General features: G+C 37.6%; 1 protein-coding gene across 4 annotated transcripts in view; it reads right to left on the reverse strand.

Moving 5' to 3' along the window:
- The window catches only part of CYFIP2 (cytoplasmic FMR1 interacting protein 2), a 64,653-nt gene that overhangs the window by 26,141 nt on the left and 15,583 nt on the right, over positions 1-22,929 (reverse strand). For 2 of the 4 annotated variants that reach the window (XM_087709400.1, XM_087709397.1), the window contains exons 6-17: positions 20,861-21,042; positions 20,116-20,212; positions 18,841-18,969; positions 18,036-18,140; positions 11,901-11,992; positions 7,255-7,372; positions 5,426-5,545; positions 4,810-4,935; positions 4,161-4,327; positions 2,465-2,612; positions 1,166-1,319; positions 589-745 (exon numbers count right to left, since the gene is read on the reverse strand). In XM_087709400.1, coding sequence (XP_087565526.1) covers positions 589-745; positions 1,166-1,319; positions 2,465-2,612; positions 4,161-4,327; positions 4,810-4,935; positions 5,426-5,545; positions 7,255-7,372; positions 11,901-11,992; positions 18,036-18,140; positions 18,841-18,969; positions 20,116-20,212; positions 20,861-21,042 — 1,595 coding nt within the window. The remainder of the gene's footprint in view (positions 1-588; positions 746-1,165; positions 1,320-2,464; positions 2,613-4,160; positions 4,328-4,809; positions 4,936-5,425; positions 5,546-7,254; positions 7,373-11,900; positions 11,993-18,035; positions 18,141-18,840; positions 18,970-20,115; positions 20,213-20,860; positions 21,043-22,929) is intronic. The other 2 variants (XM_087709398.1, XM_087709399.1) reach the window with 2 other exon arrangements.

Consider the following 22,929-nt stretch of genomic DNA (forward strand, 5'->3'; position numbering starts at 1 on the left):
CATTCATTTGCAACATTTCTCCTAGCATCTATCAACCAAGTGCCCATCTACTGGCCTGCTCATCAATTTTTCCTTACATCCTTAAAAATCGAAAGGGGAAAAAATAAATTGCTTTATACAAACCACTTCATAATTCCTTTATACTGTATGAAACAAACTGTTGTTTAAGAACACTTCAGCCCTTCACTCCACTAGACTACATGTAATAAATAAAAGTAAATTATCCTTCTGAAGAGATTGGCAGATGCAACATAAACAGGGAGACTGTTTCGAGGCACAAAGCCAGTGGTGGGTTCTTACTGGTTCGGACTGGTTCAGCCAAACCGGTAGTGGTTGGGTGGCCTGGGTCACTGGAACCAGCAGTTCCTGCCACACCTCCGAACCGGTTCTCTGTTTTTTCGCTTAAGCTGTGCAGGTACGCGCAGGGCGCATCAAACATGTGCGTGCGGGGCACACTCATGAGCGAACCAGCAGTAGTGCCTGCAGGAACCCACCCCTGCACAAAGCTGAATTTAAATTAAATCAAATTCCTTCAAGTATTATCACAGACACCCACGGATACATTTCATATCATCCGGGAGTTCTTACTCCATCATGGAGGGTTCTTTGGTATCCAGGATGTGATCAGTTAGAATCCAGGGCATTGACATCTCAATGGGGAACTGAATTCGGCGACCCATGGTCAACTCCAGAAAAAATTCCCGGAACCAAAGTTGGGACAAATCACAGCACTGTTGGAGGGCTTCTGAAAACATAAAATATTTCCCCAATATAAAGTGTAAGTGAAAACATATAATATTTCCCCAAAATAAAGTGCAAGACAGGTTTAATGCATAGTAACATAAAAAGATATTGCAGTGTGTGTGAATACAGCAAGTCCATGTTACAAAATATTATAAGGAGATAATGTAACAGCATATTTGAACTGAAAAAAAAATTGTATACATAAATATATAAAATTAGACTGTTTTCTTACAAGAATAAGATCACAATTTATTTAAACCTAAACAATTGGGCTAACAATTTCTTTCAAGTTCACACCCAGTTCTAATAGTTCTTTAATATAAATTACAATGCACTGAAAATTCATTGTTCCAGAGCTGGTTACTTTTGACAAGCTAATTCTGTCTAGGTTACTAATTTCAGAGTTGATGTTGCTACTTGCCACTTATATTGAGAAGATGTGTAAAGAAGAAGGACTGTTTATGGAATTCTTCAATGGCCAGAACTATTGGTCCATCCAGGCTGCTTCTAAGAGTCTTCTTTGAACCACTCTTGTCTGCAATGAGGGATTCTAACATGGTTCTCACCATATAAAGCTGAAAACACACGTTGATGACTGTTATTACAGTAATTCTTTGATAAATAATAATAATCATGCATAAATAATAGTGCAGGCAATCTTCAACTTAATACCAATTGTTTAGCAACTATTTTGGGTTACGATGGTTATAAGGGCCTTGGAAAGGTGCTGTCATAAAATGCCACACTGCTCCCCTGTTGGTCACATGACCCCCATTTCAGGTGCTTGGCAACCAGCTTATATTTATGACTGGTTGCAGTATCCTGCAATCACGTCATCATGATTTGCTACTTTTGTGGTGGTTTTTAATGTTTTACATTGGTTTCTGGCAAAAAAACATACATTCGGGAGAAAGGGTTATCCCTTACAACCATGTGATTCAATTAAAGGCCCCATAAAAATGGTTGTAAAATCAGGCCTAGTCACATGGGTGCCTTGACTTACAACTGTCACGATTTATGACTGAAATTCCAATCTCAATTGTGGTTGTAAGTTGAGAACATATTCATATTCAGTGCAAACTGGGAAGAGAGGTGATATCAGTCCATATCAGCTATTCCACAGCTGAGGGTGTCCTATTGATCAGGCCTGCTCAAAGGAACTTGGAAGATGGAACTCACTTGGAGATCAGAATCTCAGCTGAACTTCCCTCCTTGATCTCAGTGAAAAAATAGATTCATTTTGTAGCAGAGAAGGTTTGCTACTACTATTATAGTTACAATGATCTCTTTCAAAGGAGGAAGGGAGTCTCTGATATGTACAAGTGGATAAATAATAGGATACAGGTGATATTTAAATTATGACTGTAATGGAGACTGCCTGGTATGATCGTAAGAGATAACAGTTGTAAAGCTGGTAGATCATGTGATCAACTCATTTTACAATGTTCTTTGCAACAGATGTTAAGTGACCACCATAGCAATAGCACTTAGACTTATATACCGCTTCCCAGTGCTTTACAGTCCTCTCTTAAGTGGCTTACAGAGCCAGCATATTGATTTCAACAACCTGGGTCCTCATTCTACTGACTTCAGAAGGATGAAAGGCTGAGTCTTTGTTTACATCGTCAGTGTGAAATTGAACAGTATAATAAAAAAAAACCCTATTCTAAACATCTGGTTGATAAATTAACCTGCATCTTCTTAATAAAAGAACAGATACCTGTGTGCTTGAAGGTCCAACTGCTCGTCGTGGGACTTTAATATCAAAACCACCTTTGGGATCTTTCTCCCCTCTCAGACAGGGATCATTTGGAGGCTCACGTCCTCCCTCCCAATCACAGATTGTCTTTCTAATTGCCTGAAGAACACTGGAAAGTGAAGAGTGGATCTATCATTAAACTGAATTGCTGTGTTTACAGTGAAGACTAAATAATCAATTTAAATATGAAGTACCATGTTTCCCCAAAAATAAGACATGGTATTATTTTCTTTTGGCCCCTGAAATAAGCGCTTGGCCCTTATTTTCAGGGAGGTCTTATTATTTTTGAGGTGCAGGAGGCAGCGAGCGTGGTCACCTCATGCCTGCTGCTATGTTGCAATATTTTCGGGGAGGGATTATTTTAGTCCATGAGCTCAAAAGCCCGATTGAGTTTATTATCCGGGGAGGTCTTATTTTCAGAGAAAAAGGGTAGAAATGTAATTATGTAAGTACTGCATGAAGCTTTAGTAATATCATACAAATCTGATATTTAATGATAGTAGCATCAGCACTAATTAATAAAAAAACAACGCTACTATTTTGATATGTAAAAAGAGTTAAGTATCCCATACCACATTAAAGGGCTAATTTCAGTTGCTAATTCATTCAGAGCAGCAGATGAATGAAGACTGTTTTCAGTTACACCCACACATACATACGCATTATATACACCCACACAGACAAAGAGATTGTGTGTCTTGATGGAAGCGGTGGTGGCGGGGAGAATAGGAGAAACAAAACGTTCTGATCTATTAAATGACAGCCGATAGTAACTAGAGAAAAGTAAAAACCACAACCTCAAGGCTTCATGATTATAAGAGACATGACTATAATCCATGTCCTATCAAGATCTTCTCTATGGAAGCAATTACTAGCTAAATATCAAGCATATGTGGATACTGTCTGGAATGGTGATTTTCTAAATACAAATGCTTGGGGAGATAGTGAGTATTTGAAATTGCTTGATCCCTTGTTCCAGCTAACCTGGCACTGTTTATACTTCTTCCAGTTCTCTACACTTGCAGTCTAAGTATTTTCCAAGCTTTCTACCTTTGAATTGGCAATATTATAAATTTAGCCCAGGGGTGGGCTGCTACAGATTCGCCCGGGTTCAGGAGAACCTGTAGCTAATGTTATGGCCGGTTCAGAGAACCTCCAAATCTCACCTCTGGCTGGCCCTGCACATTCCACCCTCCCAGGAGTCTCCATGTGAGCCATTTTGGATGCAAGGTAAGTGCAGGGTCCGTGCAGAGGCTCGGGGAGGGGAAAGTTTCAGAAGGCCAGAAACGGGCCTGTTTCCAGCCTCTGGAGGGTCTCCGGAGCCCGTGGGAGGCAGTTTTCATCCTCCCAGAGGCTAGAGGAAAGCCTCCGGAGCCTGGGGAAGGTGAAAACGCACCCCCCACCACCACCATGGTGCAGGAGGCCAAGTAGGCCCTGTCCATTATGGCCACGCCCACCCAGCAACCAGGCAGAGAACCCGTTGCTGAAATTTTTGAAGCCCATCTCTGATTTAGCCTGGAATTTCCTGTGAGTCATGCATGGAATAAATCCTGCACTTAGAAATATGCATGCTAATTTAATGGGTGTAGGCAGGGAGAAAAAAAAATGAAATAAGAGTCCATGTATTTACAAAACTTCTAGCAAGCGATTAAGTTACCTGATGAGGACATTTTTCTTCTTCCTGACCGCTTGCCTCAGGGGCTCTCTCAGGGTCACCTGAGCAAAGTCCTGTAGAGCAGCATAGATTGTGTTCCTGATAGCCTGGTTGAAGACGCTCTCCATGCGACCCATGAGCACTTGCAGGCCCTTGATCATAGCAATAACCTGCATAGATTAAAAATAGTCAGTGTGGCTCTTTTAACTATACCAGGCCCATTCACAGGAAATCTCAGGACAGCATCCCAAAAGCACTCTTCCCAGTGGTGTATTAACCATTAAGCAGACTAAGCACAAGCTTAGGGCACCAGGCCCAAGGAGGGCACCACAAAGTTGAGAAAGAAAGAAAGAAAAAACAATGAAGATTTGTACAGTATGTATGGGTGGGTACCACGATTTGTCAGTGCTTAGGACACCAGTGAGCCTTAATCCACCACTGACTCTTCCTGTGATATCCTGAAAGCCCTGGATTTGAGTGGACTTTCTCTGCATACAAGTGTACAAGAACAAGTCGAGAAAACAGGACAGTTGTAAATTGAAGACAGAAATGTCTGGATCCTCCAATATTCCATTTCAACACAAGATTGCTTCAGTCATCCATTCAAGTAAACTATCTATCCTGGGCAAAAATGAGGGATTCATCCACCTACCTCCACAAAAGCAAACTTTTCCTCACTGGTATAATTGTATCTGGTAGCTCTCTCATACTCTTCAGCAGTGCCTGGACAATCTTTGTTACAGAACTTATCCGTCGGGTGGACTAGCTTCCAAGAATACTTCGAGGAGAAAAACAACAACAGAAAAATCCAATTGGAAAAATCCAATATACTGATTTCTCGGAAAATATTAAATTCAGCCTAGAACATAATTTCTCCAGTATATGTAGCAGAGGTGGTACTCAGCTGGTTCTCTCTGGTTCGGGCAAAATGGTAGCGGTGGCTGCGGGAGGCTCTGCCCGCCTGCCCCGATGTAATGCGCAAGCACTGTGTATGCGCAGAAGGCAGTGAGCATGTGCAGACGCACGCACACTCACATTTGCGAACTGGTAGGAAAGATACATGAATCCCAACCTCTGATATGTAGATTCTATTTTTTTAAGTTAGGTTTTGTGAACAATACACAGGCATGCACATTTTTAAATAAGTTCAATTTTTGCAAGCTTTAGAGGAAAAGTAAATTAAAACATGTTCAAGACTCTGGTTTATCCTGAAGGCAGCTCTACCTTAAAAACCAACATATAAATGTATCAGGAAAAAAAAACCTTACCACTTCCATCACATGTGCACTCCACTTGGACAAAAGTTGAAGTCCCCGTAAAGCCAGGTCAAAAAGCTCCCTATATTCTTCATCTGACTTCTGACTGTCCAATCCTGAGCCTGTTACAACCTGGAAAAGGAGTAGATATCTGTCTCACTCAGGAATCTTTTCCTTTCGTTGCTTCATGTTGCTATTTTCATTAACTGAGCATGACATTGCAAATATTTACCAACAAGAGTTAACTGATGGATAGAGGGAATGAGGGGAAGAACTGAGAAATTAATGTATTGATTTATTTACTCAATTTCTATAACAGTCCATCTCAATCAATGACTGTGGATGGATTTCAAATCCAGAATTACTGGAAAGCTTCCAAGATAAAATACACAGATGGCTGACATCATAATGACATGATTCCTCCAATCAGTTTCATATTCTAGTCCTTCACCTATGTATCCCAAACAATATAGTTCAAAGATAACACCCAATTATAAAAACTTCATTCAATTTCCTACATGTTCAAAGATCTAGAAAGATCTTCAAAGAAAAATGTAGAAGTACCAACACCTGAATTTCTTCATTATTGTAACTTTCACTGAATTCTTTTGGAAACATTTTGGCTAACAGTAAATATCTAGCTCCTGTAAAAGAGAAATTCAATGATAACTTCTCCTTTGGGTTTACATATGCAAATATATTGTGTAGCATAGTGCCCTCTATTGTGCAGGCAACCATCTGCCCACTAACTAATTGTGAATATTTTTAAAACTTTGAAATGAGAAAGGCCTTAGCTATCCAACCTATACAGGTGGTAGGTTTAAACAATGCTGAACAGTATATTATCTGACAGCACTAAAAGCAATTTGGGAGGCCTAGTAGCACCTAAAGGTAAAGGTTCCTCTCACACATATGTGCTAGTTGTTTCTGACTCTAGGGGATGGTGCTCATATCAGTTTCAAAGCCGAAAGCCAGCACTGTCCGACAACGACTTCGTGGTCATGTGGCCGACATGACTAATTGCCGAAGGTGCACTGAACGCTGTTACCTTCCTACCAAAGTGGTTCCTATTTTTCTATTTGCATTTTTTACATGCTTTCAAACTGCTATGTTGGCAGAAGCTGGGACAAGTAATGGGAGCTCACCCCGTTATGCTGCACTAGGGATTCGAACTGCCGACCTTTCTGATTGAAAAGCTCAGTGTCTTGGCTGCTGAGCCACTGCATCCCTGTAGGAACACCTACGGATGTTTAACTATTTTCAGGAGGAGGTTCATATTTATTCTTCAATTGTATAATGGATCCACAATTAAAATAAGTAGATGGAATCTGGACAAAGACTAAAATTGATTTGGTTTAACCAATATTTTAAGTTTAATTGAAAAAAAGTAAATTTAACAGAATTACAAAGATTATTTTTAATATTTTACCCTAAATTTAAAAACGTACAATTTAAAGGCAACCTTTGAAAAAAATTGCAGGCAGCATACAAGGCACCCCAGAACTGCTCATGGCCCTGGGATATTGCATTATATACTTTTCTATGCAAAACAGTAAATAAGATTTAGACTGCAGACGGTATCTATGACACAGAAGAACAGAGAAAGTTACATACTTTTGAATGAGGAAAATCTTTCTATTCTGACTATCTGGAGAGCTGCTGTTGGTTGGAATAGACAGAATTGGACATTCATCATCTAAATCTCCAAGAGGCAAGCTATTTGCATTCCAACACCATAATCAAACATAGAAACCGAGTAATAACGAATTGCCCATAGAACACGCACAACATTTATTCTTTCACACATGGATTGCGCAATATACGCCTCCATGGAAGCTTACCTCACTGTTGCTGTAGCGAGCAAGTTCAGAGATAAACCGGATATGATCGTCTCGGATCTGTACCATCTGTTCACAGATGTTATACTGTGGACTGATGCTGCTCTGAGTGCATGTCCATCTGGGCAGAAAACCAATGTCTTTAAGTTAACACTCATTTCTGACTCTACAGTTATTACTCAAGATAACTTTGGTCCACTGGTCCACTAATATCTCACTTGATCCAATGTCTTTTGATATAGTGCATTAATCAGTAACGGACAACTGAAAACTATAGTTGTTGGAATAGATATGTTTTTTAATTTCATAATTTATCCTACACTTGGTATGTTTATTTTACTTATTTTATGTTTGTGGTAAAAGTATGGTAGCAAATCCATAGATGACAAATGGAATTATTCACTCAATAAGTGCATAACAGAATTTGAGGTCTGGTCTTTAAGAAACTATATATACTGTAAGCAAAAGTATATAAGGAAAAGATGTCTAGAATCAAAAATTGGGGTCTATTTAACCTACATTTATAACAGTCTGTATCTATGCCAATATAGAATAACATCAGCAAAAAAAGTTAAAAATTGAATTAGGAAATAAATAAGGGACAAAAATGATTTGATACACCTGGCAATCCTAAATAATAATAGCAAACCATAGTTTAGAATAGTTTCCTTTTCCTGTCTGCCAGAGCAAGGTCCATAGCTATGATTCATCTATTCAGATAAAACAGAGAATCATAGTAAGTAGCAAATGCTTTATAAAGTTCTCAAATTAGAATGTCTAAATCTTATAAATTCACAATTTCTCCATTTAAGATGACATCAATAATGACCCATCTTTAATATGATTTCCCATGAACTTAGCCTTCTTCTTTTACAGGACTATGAATAATTCTTAAATGTAGCAAATGAACCTGACTTCTATTTAAATGTCAGAAAACAATATTTATTGCCAATTCTGCTATTCAAAATTTGCTGCTTATTTTGAAAGAGTGGGGCATTTTAAAATACCATTTCAGGGACTATATATCCTTGGTGATATTGAAGCAGATGCAATTCTCTTAATTATGTTGACAGTGATGATTAGGTCCTATTATATTTCCAGATGTTCAGAAATCCAATACTTTGCTCTTACCCTTCCAGTGTACTGTTCCCCAAAGAAATCATCAACAGGTTGGTGATCAGATATTTTGCTGCACTAGCCCAACCTGCCATATATAATCTATTCCATTACACAAAATTAAAAGGCCATACAAGAAAAAAAACAACAGTTAATTACATTTCACCACAAGGATGGAAATGAATTAGGGAGACAAAAAGGAAAAGAAGGGCATGAATGTGCAGGAACAAAAAACCCCACAATTGTTGTGCAGCCAAGTTATTGTTCATACTCTCTTCTCCAAGGAAGGAGAAAGAGGCTCAGGAGGCGATACTGCTCTGCTTAGAAACTGAATAAGAAAGTAATTGTTAGTAAGTAAAGATGAGTGGAAGAAATAGTTCGCAGTTTGATTACTGGGATGGAGTAGAATGGATTAGAAATGGGATTTAAACACACATTGTTAAATACTTCCATGGACTGGGCTGAGTTTAAAATCCAACTTATTTTGGCAATAGAAGGTTAGAATGATGAGTGAGAAACAACATACAGATTTATGCTAGTATGGAAGCCATTAGTCAGATACTATAAAACGAAATAAATAAACCCTCAATGAACACCATGAATTCCAAAAATGAAATCCAATTATAACCTGAATTCTTTTTTGCAGTAATTAGTGATTGTCTCTTATTAGCAATAATTCTGTGACTGCCAGCCTTCTGATCTAAATTTGAGAAACTGAAACTGTTTATTTGGTTCGAATCTTGGTAGTTATCCCCAAATAAAGTCACCAAGTTGTGTAGTGAAATGGAAACTGAAACTGCCAACTGAGAGGCATGCATCATATCAAATTGTGTGATCTTTGTATGGTTGAGCCACTTTGGATTTACATCTTGCAATAAATTGAACTGCAACTCTTACACTTCATGCCTAGAAATTGCTACAGCGGAGGCTGCTTGAAATACAGCCAGTCAGCATTGCTTTGTAGGATTCCATATCAAGACAGGTGGTCATAATTCAACCCTTAATTGTGATTTCATTTACAAAGGTCTTATAGGGCAGATGGGCAGCACCAAAAGTAATAATAAATAAACAAACCCGTCCTCTCTAAGCTACCACTGAAAAGGCTCCCCAAGATCCATATTCATCCTATGAACAATTCCACTGAAAACAATTCCAGTTGTGAGTAACTAGAGTTTATGCTATATTTCTTTTGTTGTCCTCCTAAAACCCAATCCGAGAATCCTTTTGGACAGATAGAGTGCTGTGTTCATGCTCTGGAGGATTTTCTATCCAATTGAAAAATGTGGATAAAAATTACCCAGAGCAGGCACACTAGGTCACATTCATGTTCACAGGATGAGCATTCATACCTACATTCACAGCTGCCAAGCACGCAAACAAATAACAGTCAACATACAAGTACAGACACTGAATTTAATATATGCAAATATATTCCCAAAGTATATCATCACTCCTACATATTGACACTCATATCCATTTTTCTGCCATGTACTTCACATGTACATAGTTGAACAAATCCAATCATTCCTTTCCATTTTCATCATCTTATACACACAGGTATTCAGATGTTGGCCACCATATGCATATAAACTCTCAGTGAAAATTATTGATCTGCACTTGGTTCTAGCAATCACTTCCTGTATCCCCAAAGACACATCTTTATGGCTATAATTTATGGACAATTTGCTAGTTAGAGACATTTAGCCAGCCTGACTAGTGAACATTCATAAAGTCGGAGGAAGGTAATCTACATCCTTGTTTGGATTAAACAGATCTGTAATACCGTGTTTTCCTGAAAATACAACCTACTCCAAAAGTAAATCCTAGCTTGATGTTTACACATGCACCCAATATAAGCCCTACCCCCAAAATAAGACCTCATTAAGACTCCAGCCACTCCAAGGTGCACGGGTAAAAATTAAGCTAGGGTGGGGATGAGGTGTGGAGCTTCCCTACTACTTACCTTCGGACAGTTGCAGCCAGGGCTCGCACACCCCGACACCTGCCTCGCTGGCCTATTTCTTCTGCAGCCAGCAAGGCTTTGTAGCTGATAACAGAGCTCTGGATTGATCAATCAATCAATCAATCAATCCAGAGCTCTGTTAACAGCTGCAGAGGCCTTCAGGAAAGCCTTGCTGACCTTGCCAGCCCCAGAAGAAATTTCTGAAGGCCTCTGACAGTGAAAAGGAGGCTGTGTGTGTGTGGGGGGGGGGTGATGCATGCAAGTGAGGTGAATCAGTGGACGACTCCCCATCCCAAAAATAAGACTTGGTGACTTTCTTGGTTGCAAAATTTTTTAGAAGACAGGGTCTCATTTTGGGGAAAACATGGGTATTAGGGCATCCCCTCACTAGCCAAACGACCGGGTGAGATTTGAAACTGAAATTAAGATGGAAATAGCAAGGAAGAATTAAGAAAGTTTAAGGTTAGGAGCAAAATCTGCCGGACCTAGGGAAAAACTCTAGGAACGCAAGAATTTTGAATGGTAGGCAGAGTTCACTGAGCTTGAAAAGTGTTGGTATAAGACAGAAGTATAAGTCTTATACTTGGTATAAATCTTCAATAGTTGCATCCCTGGATTTGTCATCAGAAGGCAATAACTCTGTGCAGCCAAACAGAGAAAAGTCTCAAAAGATCTGGACTGTCACTTCAAGGGTAAAATAATAATCTGATTTAATTGCATCTTCAGAACAATTCTAAAATTATTCTTGAATTGATCCTTTAATAAATAAAAAAGGGACTTTTAGAGACTCAATCAGTTCAAGGCCACAGCCTGAGATGTTGGAATATCTAAGAACCGGAAAATATCAGGGAACGGAGATTAAGGTTGAAGAACATTTAATTCCAAAAATGGCAGTACTTGAGGATCCAACGTTTAAAAGACTACACTCTCTGCATGAGTTATCTTTCCATTATATTAATAAAGGAGACTATTTGAAGCTGAAGGTTGACATGAGAGATCCTTGGTGCTCTCTGTTTGCTTGTTTTCTTGCAGACATTTCATTACCCAAACTAGGCAACATCATCAGGCTAGTATGGAGTGCAGTTTGCTGTCAGTTTATATTCTAGTGGCTTGCCTGTCAGCGTTGGTGGTCTTAGAGATTCTTTGGTTGATCAGTTTGCTATTGGCTACTTTGGATGTTGGCTACTGATGTTATCTAGTTTGGGAAATGAAACATCTGCAAGAAAACAAGCAAGTTCAAAGAGTACCAAGGACCCTCCCCCTTTCCATTTCATTTTTAGGACTTACTGGGAGATCTGGTTAGGGAACCAATGAAGAATTGGTTTATTTCAGGGAGGTAAGGTACATTCAACTGTATAGAATTGGTAGAATCAGTGTCTTTCAAGATACAGTAAAGAGAAAATAGGAAATCATATTGTGACCTACATCCTTAGCAAAGCACTCATTCTTAGGTTCAGTCATCTAATCACTCGGACACAGGCTCACAGGCAATCACGCAGTGAGCTTACACACGAGTGGAAGAGTAGACTAAGACACACCAAAGCCAAGAGACATTATGGCAGGCACTCACTTGGATTTGTTCTCCTCATAGTGAGCACTGGTCTTAATGTATCTGGCCAGCTCTATCTGCATATCGCCGAATAAAGGAACCACCTGCAGCTGCTGGAAGAAAAAACAAGAAATGGTTTAAAGAAGGTAAAAAGGCTTCTTTTGGTATGAGTGCGACACATGGTGTAAAGAAGTGTTTAACCACCAGAGGGGGCTAAAAAACTAGAAAGAGTATTCCTGACAATATTGGGAGGAGCAAAATAGTTTGTGAATTTCCATGGTGAAGCCGAGAAATGTGCGTTATTATGATGATTCAGATCAGGTCAGTACAATTTTTAGCTAGCAGTTTCATCATTATTTTGCATGGGCACCAGTCCTGTTGAAAACTACCTCTGCAAGATTTCTGAATGCTAGGTCTATTCAAAAACTACACCTTTTCTTACAATATAGTACATTGGAACACTCCACTAACATTAAGTGTGGGAGGGATATATGGAAAAAGAAATACTAATTGATGGTCTTGAGACCATCTTCTCAATGGCATGTATTAGAAAGAAGCAGTCATGTCCCATGGGTTCTAGTGTGAGGAATACAGGTAGTCCTCGATTTACGACCCCAATTGAGCCCAACATTTCTGTTGCTAAGCAAGACATTTGTTAAGTGAATTTTTGCTCCATTGTGTGACCTTTCATGACACAGTTGCAAAGTGAATCACTGCAGTTGTTAAGCTGGTAACATGATTGTTAAGTGCATCTGGTTTTCTCATTGGAAGGTTGCAAAGAGTGATCACATGACCCTGGGACACTGCAACTGTCATAAATATGAGTCAGTTGTCAAACATCTGAATTTTGATCACATGACTATGGGAATGCTGCAATGGTTGTGTCAAAATTGGTCATAAGACACTTTTTTCAGTGTGTTGTGACTTTGAACAGTCACTAAATGAACTGTTGTTGTAAATTGAAGATTACCTGCAGTACTATCAGGTGAAAACAAAACAATGGCTCTAAATCGCTGGCCAAGTGCACAAGAGGGTAGAACTTCTATTGCTTTAATAACTGCCTAAAAGAGGAATGTCAGCAGAAGTAGTAAAAGTGCATGAGCATTAAATTCTTCTGCACCTGGTCACCCTAATATGATCGCCTTAACCCAGGAAATATATCTTCACCTTTTACTTCCTGTTTTGCTTACTGCTACCACACCCAGCCATCAATCTCAACACATGTAAAAGGTTGTTATCCAGACAAGAAAGTGGGGTTTCTGCTCTCATGATAAATCTTGAATCACATATTTCGTTTATTAAATATGAAGCCGAGTCTTCTCAATTGTCTCAGATTATTATAGAGTCTCAGAGAACTAAAAATGAAAATAGCTTTGGCTAATGAGAAAGGAAATTTGCACTTGGAAAGTTTTCAGTATATGATTATATGCTTCACTTGAAGCAATTATCTGAATTTATTAATAATCTTGGATTACCATTTGTAGGTTACAAAAATCTGAATCTTTGCTGCCATCTAATGAACTAAATTTTGCAACCCAATATGGTAGCCTTAAATACTCATGTTTGCAAAAAAAAAAAAACTAATAGTAAAGGTTATTTTTTTAAAATAGTTTGAAATTATATGCCCATTTTTATTGACAAAAACAATAGAACAATGATTTTATACAATGGTTATTTTTTTTTCGTAAAAGGAAACCATAGTCTTCCAGGAGTGCTCCTGGATTAAACATGGTCAGATTTTGTTCAACAAAGTGACTTCTCCCAAAGATGCTTTTTCCCAAAAGGCAACTGGACTTTGTTTTTCGTTGAAGGCATTTTGCTTCTCATCCCAGAAGCTTCTTCAGTTCTTCTTCATTTCAGAACTAAAGAAGCTTCTTGGATGAGATGTGAAAGGTCTTTAAGGGGGAAGCCTTTTGGAAAAAGCATATTTGGGACAACCATGATTTGGATGACTGAGAATCTCCATAGAAAAAGTGACCTCATTTCCATCCTTCTCCAGAGAATGTTTTTGATTACAGTGATTCATTTGAATTATTCACTCTATCCAAATAGAACTAAATCATCAAACTATGAACTACATCATCAAAGTTGAACCAACCAATTAGCAGCTAGTTACTAACACACTAGGTTTAAAGAGCAGAGCTAGGATTTCTTTCACTGTGATTTTTTTTTCGAGTAAAGTAAATTTTTTAACTTGCAGGTAGTTCTCATTTAATAGCTACTTGTTCAGCAACCATTCAAAGTTACGATAGTGCTGAGGGATAGTGCTGATTTTTTTCCGAGTAAAGTTAATTTTCTAACTTGCAGGTAGTTCTCATTTAATAGCTACTTGTTCAGCAAGCATTCAAAGTTACAATAGTGCTGAGGGAGACACATAACTAGTCCTCATAGTCTCTGTGATCAAGCGATTTTGATTTGGGCACTTGGAAATCAACTTGCAGTTATGACATTGCAATGTACTATGGTCTTATGTTCACCTTTTGCAACCTTCAGGGTCAGCTTCAGACAAGCAATGTCAATGGGGAAGCCAGCAGGAGGTTACAAAGGGCGACCATGACCATGGGCCATTGCAACCATGAGGGATTAGCCTAACAATTGAAACTGCCAGAATTGCTGTTGTAAATTGGCATGGAGATTGTGCAATTTATTTATTATTATTATTATTTATTTATCCCAAAGGACTCCGGGCGGCTTACAAAAAATAAGAGTAAAAAAAAATGATCATATTGCTACATGATCACATTGTTTAACAATCCCACTTATTGTTAGTTAAAAGAACTATCTGTATACAGAGATGTTATTAGATAATGGAAGACTATCACAGTCTAACTCAGATTATAAATAGGTTTTAGAATAGATCTACACCGTGCCTGACATAGATTGAACACTATTTTTTAAACAGGTACAAGAATCCAGTGGTCTTTTATGTGATATTGAGGACTCTTAAACTTTGGGTACCATTTTTGAAATTCTAGCACTCCAAATATTAAGCTTATGGAAGAAATTTACATATTAATGTTTGACAAATGCATAAAATCACTTTAATATTTGCATGCAAGAGGAAGAATGAAACATGTAAATCAGCTCTCGTTCACAAGCATATGTGTGAACAGAGGAATTCATTCTGGAACAAGGCAATAGCTTCAATGGATGGTGAAATTGAACATGTATACAAATATCTTAATTTAAAATCTTCTCTTTTAATTAAGCAAGATTCTTAGCAGTTGCGATTTTGCAGGTGGGCTGAGACTTGACCAATAATAGATTATATATTTACCATATTCATATTTCCTTCATTTGCTAAAAGAAACACATATTGTTATGTTTGAACAGCAGTATGTAGAATGTTAGCAATTAGTAATTAGAGGTGATGTACTGTAGCCACAATGTAGTTTTTGAGTTACACTTAACAATGGAAACAACTCATTTTAATGAACTTGCAAGAATAAGCATTTAGCAATGCCCCAAACTGAACTGCTACAAAATGAGCCATTGGAGAGGGCACCTGAAGGTTTACAGCAACGATCTATTGCCCTGATAATAGGAACTACACGTGAAACTTGAAAAATTAGACTATTGTGCAAAAGTTCATTTATTTCAGTAATGCAATTTAAAAGGTGAAACTAATATAGGAGATAAGACTCATTACATGCAAAGCAAGATCATTCAAGCCGTGATTTGTCATAATTGTGATGATTATGGCGTACAGCTCATGAAAATCCCAATCCTGTTGCCTCTTGGTCCAAAGTCCTCTTTTCTGATGACAGCAACTTTTGCCAAAAGCACCAAAAACTTGTTCAATGCCCGTTGGATTACTGTGCTTGATTGGCCTCTCCATTCTTCCTCCATACTCTGGGTCCTTGATTTCCAAATGAGATGCAAAAGTTTCTGTCATCAGAAAAGAGGACTTTGGACCAAGGAGCAACAGGACTTTGGACCACTGTGCTTCCGCAGATGAGATTTATGGGGATGCTGACTTCATTTTTCAGCTGCCGACACTGCCAAAAGCACCAAAACCTGGTTCAATGACCATGGGATTACTGTGCTTGATTGGCCAGCAAACCCGCCTGACCTGAACCCCATAGAGAATCTATGGGGCATTGCCAAGAGAAAGATGAGAGACATGAGACCGAACAATGCAGAAGAGCTGAAGGCTGCTATTGAAGCATCCTGGTCTTCCATAACACCTCAGCAGTGCTACAGGCTGATAGCTTCCATGCCACGCCACATTGAGGCAGTAATTGCTGCAAAAGTGGCCCAAACCAAGTACTGAGTACATATGCATGCTTATACTTTTCAGAGGTCTGATATTGTTCTATGTACAATCCTTGTTTTATTGATTGCATGTAATATTCTAATTTTCTGAGATGGTGGATTTGGGATTTTCATGAGCTGTACGCCATAATCATCACAATTATGACAAATCACGGCTTGAATGATCTTGCTTTGCATGTAATGATATATATATTTGCATATATTAGTTTCACCTTTTAAGTTGCATTACTGAAATAAATGAACTTTTGCACAATATTCTAATTTTCCAAGTTTCACCTGTATGTTTGGCTGCTTATATACAATGGTTGCTATTTTGAAACTTTCAAAACTTTTGCAAACAATTGTAGATAATTGTGAACTTTAATTCTCAATTAACCTTTCACTTCACAATTTTTCAGCAGGAGAAATGCTACATCCTCTGTTTGAAATGCACCATTGCATGAAAAAGTACCATAATAAAAGACAATAATGTCTTTTGAAAGAAGCAGGCTAAATGGCCAGACATTTTTTTATGTTGATACAGAAGGTACACATGAATGGTAGCCATACTTTTTAAGATGAGTTGAAATTTCTATCATGTGCAGGTCCTACTCTCAGTCCATATATAGGAACCATTTTTGACAGAAACCTATAGCAAATTCTAGGTTGAATATTTCTAAGCTCAGCAGGTAATACTATTTACACAAACCTGTTATCTAAAATCACTGCAGCTGTTGCTTTATCTGGTTATTTAGAGCTAAATCAAGAAAGAGGGAAACAATCAGAACACTTTTTATGCAATTATAATGATAATAAAGTTTCCATCCAGTTGAGTTTAACTTCTGATGTCCTCACAGGTGATCTCCTTGGGCATCTGTTCGGAGCTATATTCTTCTGGAATACCATTTTTTAAATAAAAAGTTCTCAATCTAGTCTCTTCTATAGCCTTAGCATTTTTGGATAGATTCCACATGACCTCCCAGCACGTCCAACCCTTCTTAACTTTCAGAGATCAGCCAAAGTCAGCATTACCATGTTTTTAAAAGTTTAGTGCCAGCCTGAGAATAGTGCACAACTGATCCCCCCCCACAAAAAAAATAGAGGAACGGGGGGGGGGGGAGAGGATATATCAGAAGAAAAAAACAAACCAAATTATGTGTTTTACAGTTCAGCCATTACAGTGAATTCCGTAAGAATGTTTTTTTATTCTCTCCTTTATCCACACCTCATTTTACTCAGAAAGTACCTGAAAAGAAGCCACAGCTTCCATTTATTGATGTATGTGTCTCCATAAATATGGATGCCCTGTATGTTTTTGTTTTTTGCTTTAGTCCCGCCCCCTCTTATAATTTTGTGCATTCTCTTTCGTTTCCCCCCACCTATTTCATTTTTAAAAAATGAAAATTAAAAACAAAAGTATCTGAATGGAAAAGTTTGTGCACAGTAACTCACATTCTATTAAGGAATTCACCACTATCTAAAGGATGATCAACCTATTGTCCTAATATATGTAGCTATGTCCATTGCAGGAACAAGGTTTTCCCCGAAGAAGGCAAGGTAAACAGAAGAATTCCTGTCTATGATGCATGCTGTGCTGATGATTGTTAGAGTTTATTTTGCACAGGTGAAATGTGGTAGATATGGAATTAATTTTCATGAATCTGATTTTAATCAGGACATTTTTTCCAGAAATATTAGCAGGCTGTTAAAACAGATAGAATAAAAACCCCTAATTGTTTATTTTCCATTGTGCAAATAATCAGATGTTTGCGATTGAATCGCACCCTTGGTTCCAGCATGTCAAATCCTCCTGTTTGCGCTTTATCCCTAGACTGTATCAATACAGGTAATCTCAGGTTCCTCTGGAAATAATCATGAACCAGATTCAAGCCATACACTGACCTTGAAGAATTTATCAATTTTGCTGAGGTTGATTCTCTTCTTAGCATCTAATTTGTAAATATTACTGACATTTCCATCCATCAGGTACAGACCAAAACCCATCACCTAAAAGAAAAATATGAGCAACATCTGAATGTTTATCATAGCCATTTAATAGTTAATGTTTGAAAGAAGGAAAAGAGCATATTCTATGCACAAATTTTCAATTAAAAAAATCACATCTCTCTCATAATATTTGAGACTACATTTACTCTATGACTAATCATAACATACTTTTGATTTCCAATATTATAGGAAGCTTCCTTAAATTGCTTTGAAGTATTTGTCCAGTTGACTCGATATTGTCCACTCTGACTGGCAGCTCTTTTCTGAATGTAAAGATATTTTACCTTGGCTTTCTTGTACATCTTCCATTTGCACTTTTTAGAAAGCCTGCGCACGTGCACGCACACACACACACACACAAACACACAAAATTGGGGCCTTTCTATGACCCACAGGCATTCCATCCCTTAGATAAATAAAGGATTTTCAAACTGACTCTGAAAAAGACTTGCAGGATTTTTTGAATGTATGTTTTTAAATAGTTTTAAATTTTTCTTTTAATAATCCAAAAGTCATCTTTTCATAGAGAAGTTAAAAATTAAACCTGTATACAATCTAAAAAGAGAAAAATGCAAAAAAACCCAAAACCTAACAACAACTCCACCCCAAGATATGCACCATGAAAACAGGCATCACAAAGTACTTGGGGAAAAACTGAAAGATGGCTAAAATACATTTGTGGAGAATGGAAAGAAGTTACCTTCAAGAGCATATGCTTCTCACTGGGTGTCAAATACATCTTGTTTTCATAGTAATCCACACAGATGTTGACAATATCAGCCAACAGTTCTTCATAACCAGGGATCACTTCCAGCTGCTGATGCAGGCACTTAAAAAAAATTCCCACAAGACCCTCACTAATTTTCAATGAGAACAAAATAAACAGTTGTAAAGTTTAATTTAATTCAGCATCTTCCCTGCAGTGTGTAGGCAAGGAATTAATTTAAGCGAGTATTGCTTACATCAAACATTCCCTTTGCTCTAAATAGTTGTATGCAGTGTTGGTTAGTATAAGAATGATTAAACCTCTCTTTTCCTATAGCTACTGTTTTCTACCATCTACCTATTCCCGATGTATTTCTGCTAACACCATTTTTTTTTGGAAAAGACAATAGTTTTTACTTCTGCACTAGCCAATTCTACATTTAGTAGCTTGCAAAAGATAGTTGTTTACAAAGGCTGCAAAAGCAATAATTTAAGTGTTTGTGTAAAAAATAGAGTGGAGTTCTTGGTGCTCTTTATTTCCCCATCCTCCATCAAACACCTCCCCTCTGCAAACAAAACAAAATAAAACAAAACCTTGGCGCAGGGCAAATACATAATATATACATAATATATAACTATACATAAAGAGGAAGCACTCCCTACTCTCAATCATACTGATGATGTTACCTAGTTGGATAATGAAACGTCTGTAAGCAAACAACCAAGCTCAGAAAGCACCAAGAACTCCATATTCAACCATGCGCTATATATTTTTTCTTTTGTTGAAATGGCAGAGGGACAAGAGATTTAGTAGTGGATTATGCCAAATGATTATTAGGAGGGCATATTCCTGACTGTGCATTTCTCACTCTGTGTGTGTGTGTGTGTTTCTATGTATTTGTATGTTTGTGTGTGTGTTAACACATCTGTTGTATAGAATAAAAACACAGTAATTTGTTGCTATGCAAATGTGGTTAAAAGCCTTGCACGGCGTTTGCTATTTCATGGAGTTGATGTATAAGTGGCATCTATATTGATTTCATAATGCACAGTGTTTTCTAAATAGTCCAAGCTGACTAATTTCCTATGCAACCACTTGCATTTAATAAGGCCCGAAGTCCCAAATACAAATAAGGTCTAAAAGTGATAAATATATTTCTTACGATGTACTGTATTCTCCAAACTCAAGTCCAAAGCATACATGTAAGGTCAAAGTAAACTTATTTAAATATCATAATATTTGATAAAAAGATAAAAAAGAACATTCTACCTGAGTGATTCTGTTATGGTTTGCTAGAAACATAGAGAGGTTCTGTGATTCCTGAATAGACTGAGGATCAGCCATTTTTCTTAAAAACTGGGCTGCTCTAAAAAAATAAGAGTAAATTCAATTTTGTTGATAAATTGGAACACCATACCAGCATATTGCTCAGTAACACAGACTTATAAAAGGGGCCACCAAACTATTACAAGAATGGCATTTCATTATTTTTATTCCACCATAAATATATTTTGACATAAAACAGGATTTAGAAGCCTCTATTTCATGACTAAGTACTAATAACTTTGGAAAAAGCACTGGCCCTACTTCCAAGGTAAAGGTAAAGGTTTCTCTCACATATATGTGCTAGTTGTTCCCAACTCTAGAGGGCAGTGCTCATCTCTGTTTCAAAGCCGAAGAGCCAGCGCTGTCCGAAGATGTCTCCGTGGTCATGTGGCTGGCATGACTAAATGCCAAAGGCCCACAGAATGCTGCTACCTTCCCACCAAAGGTGATTCCTGTTTTTCTACTTGCATTTTTACATGCTTTCAAACTGCTAGTTGGCAGAAGCTGGGACAAGTAACGGGAGCTCACTCCGTTATGCGGTGCTAGGGATTCAAACCGCCCAACTGCCAACCTTTCTGATTGACATGCTCAGCGTTTAAGTCACTGAGCTACCACATCCCCTCCTTATTTCCAAAGATCTCAGCAATAAGCAATAATATTAAAATACATACATATGTATTAATCTCACCTTTTGTAAGCAGAATGGTCATTTTTGACACTGCACTTCATGTTCTTCAATTCATCCAAGACTGCAAACATATTGATAAACTTTCCCAATGTCAGTAGATACGCTTCTGAAACAAAGTCTTTCCTTCTCTCTGCATGGCACAAACGCTTGACCTCACTACAGAATCGTTCAATGGCCTTTCTCTAAGAAATAGTGAGACAGCGATAATTTAAAGAAGGAGTAAAAAGGGAGGAACTGCCAGTAATGGGTGAGAAATGAGATTTTATTAACTGCATGATATTCCACCACCTCAAGTCTAAGCTTTAACCTGCCTTATTTCCACCTCCTAAAAAGTTAAGGGATGTTGTTGTTTATTTATCCAGTTGAGCTGTTGTCCTCAACATACCTAGCATTCTACGAAACTAAAAATGAAAATTGGCCCAAACTGTGACATTCAGAAAATTTTGTCAACAAACTGAGGAAATGCTAGGAAGCATCCTAGGGCTTGGAGAATGGAAAAAGAAGGGATTTTTTTGGCTATGATAAATGTATCGTTGTGAAGTATTTGTTTTTCTATACCAAATCTTATGCCTTATTTTCCTTATGGATATATGTGGGGGGAACTGACTTGTATTTTTTCCTTTTTTTGGCATGATGCATATCTTGTTTTCTTTGTTTCTATTTTTTTTTTGAAGTATATGTTGGAGATATTTTCCTTATCTTCCACCAGTAGCCTGCTGTCCCCACACTATGGGGATAAATTTTGAGAGCTCTGGCCTTGATTTTGATTTTTTTCATTTGGTAGTTGGATTATTTGCTTTTTCTTGATAGCCTTACCTGTTTGAAAACTGACATTTTGTTATTTACTATTCCTCTAAAGAATTTAACTAAGCAAATATTTTCCTCAGTTTGCACTAGATCATGAAAGCGCCCATGGCACATTGTCAAACTTTTAAGGAGACTCATCAACCCAAAAGCTTTGGGGACACATAGCTTCTTCTGTTAGAAAAGAATAGCTGAATGGTGCTTTTTTGCCTGGCAGTCACATACATAATTTCATTTGCTGAAAACTGTATTACATGGACTGCTGGAAAAAAATGGAATTCAATTGAGAAGGAAATTTCACGAAAGAACCTGTAATCTGTATTCCTCTTCTGTTTAATTCTTCTAAAATCTGTCTAATTTTAGACAGATAATAATAGATAAACAGATTTAAGTTAGAAAGGAAAAATAACCCATATCTGAGCAGGATAGTGCTTCATGTAACACAATTAAGCAAAAAGTGACCACCAGACTATAATATTTTTATTTGATGGTATCCCCTAATTGTGTGTTTATGCATTTTTGACTAAGCCACAAGTATGATACTGTTAAAATATAAAGTATTTAAAGTATTTCTCCAGTTACTTTTAGTTTAGTCTGTTTCTATCATATTATCTTCCAACTTAAAAGGCTTTCATTATCCAGTGTCATGTCCTTGGATTTGCTTATTTGGACTATGATTTGCGGTAAAGTTAAACATCTTTCAAAACCGTCCACAATGAACCTCACATTAGATTAGAGAATGGTTTTGCCACATCTGTGTAACTAGTCTTTTTAGGCAAGTAGAAGGAAAGGTCAGCCAATATTGACAAGAACTTGAGTACTGTCTGTGTGGCATCCAATAACATTCATTTGTTGACAAAATGGCAAACAGACAGAATTCTAGCTTTACCCAGCACTATTAAACCTGCCTCGGGAAAGTATTATGTCTTTCAAAACAATTTGAGAAGTGCACAGGTATATATGGACCGGAATGGATGCAGTCAGCAGAAATTTGTTATATAATTTTATATATTGTCCACTTTTACTAATTAAATCAAAATAAGATACCGTGTGAGGACAAGAACAATATTAAGCACTTAGCAAAATCATCATACCTCAGGTAGGTTTACCACAAAAATGTATTTTATTTATTTATTTTATTTATCAAATTTATTGGCTGCCTATCTTACCAAAGGGTAACTTTGGACCAAGAAACAATAGAAGACCTATGGTTATTTTTACCGACAGGGTTTTCCACAATAATAAGTGAGGAGGACCCAACTGAA

This window comes from Thamnophis sirtalis, unplaced genomic scaffold, assembly GCF_051295495.1.
Source record: "Thamnophis sirtalis isolate CommonGarterSnake01/CBP01778 unplaced genomic scaffold, rThaSir2_p1.2 scaffold_3, whole genome shotgun sequence".
Lineage (NCBI taxonomy): Eukaryota > Metazoa > Chordata > Lepidosauria > Squamata > Natricidae > Thamnophis > Thamnophis sirtalis.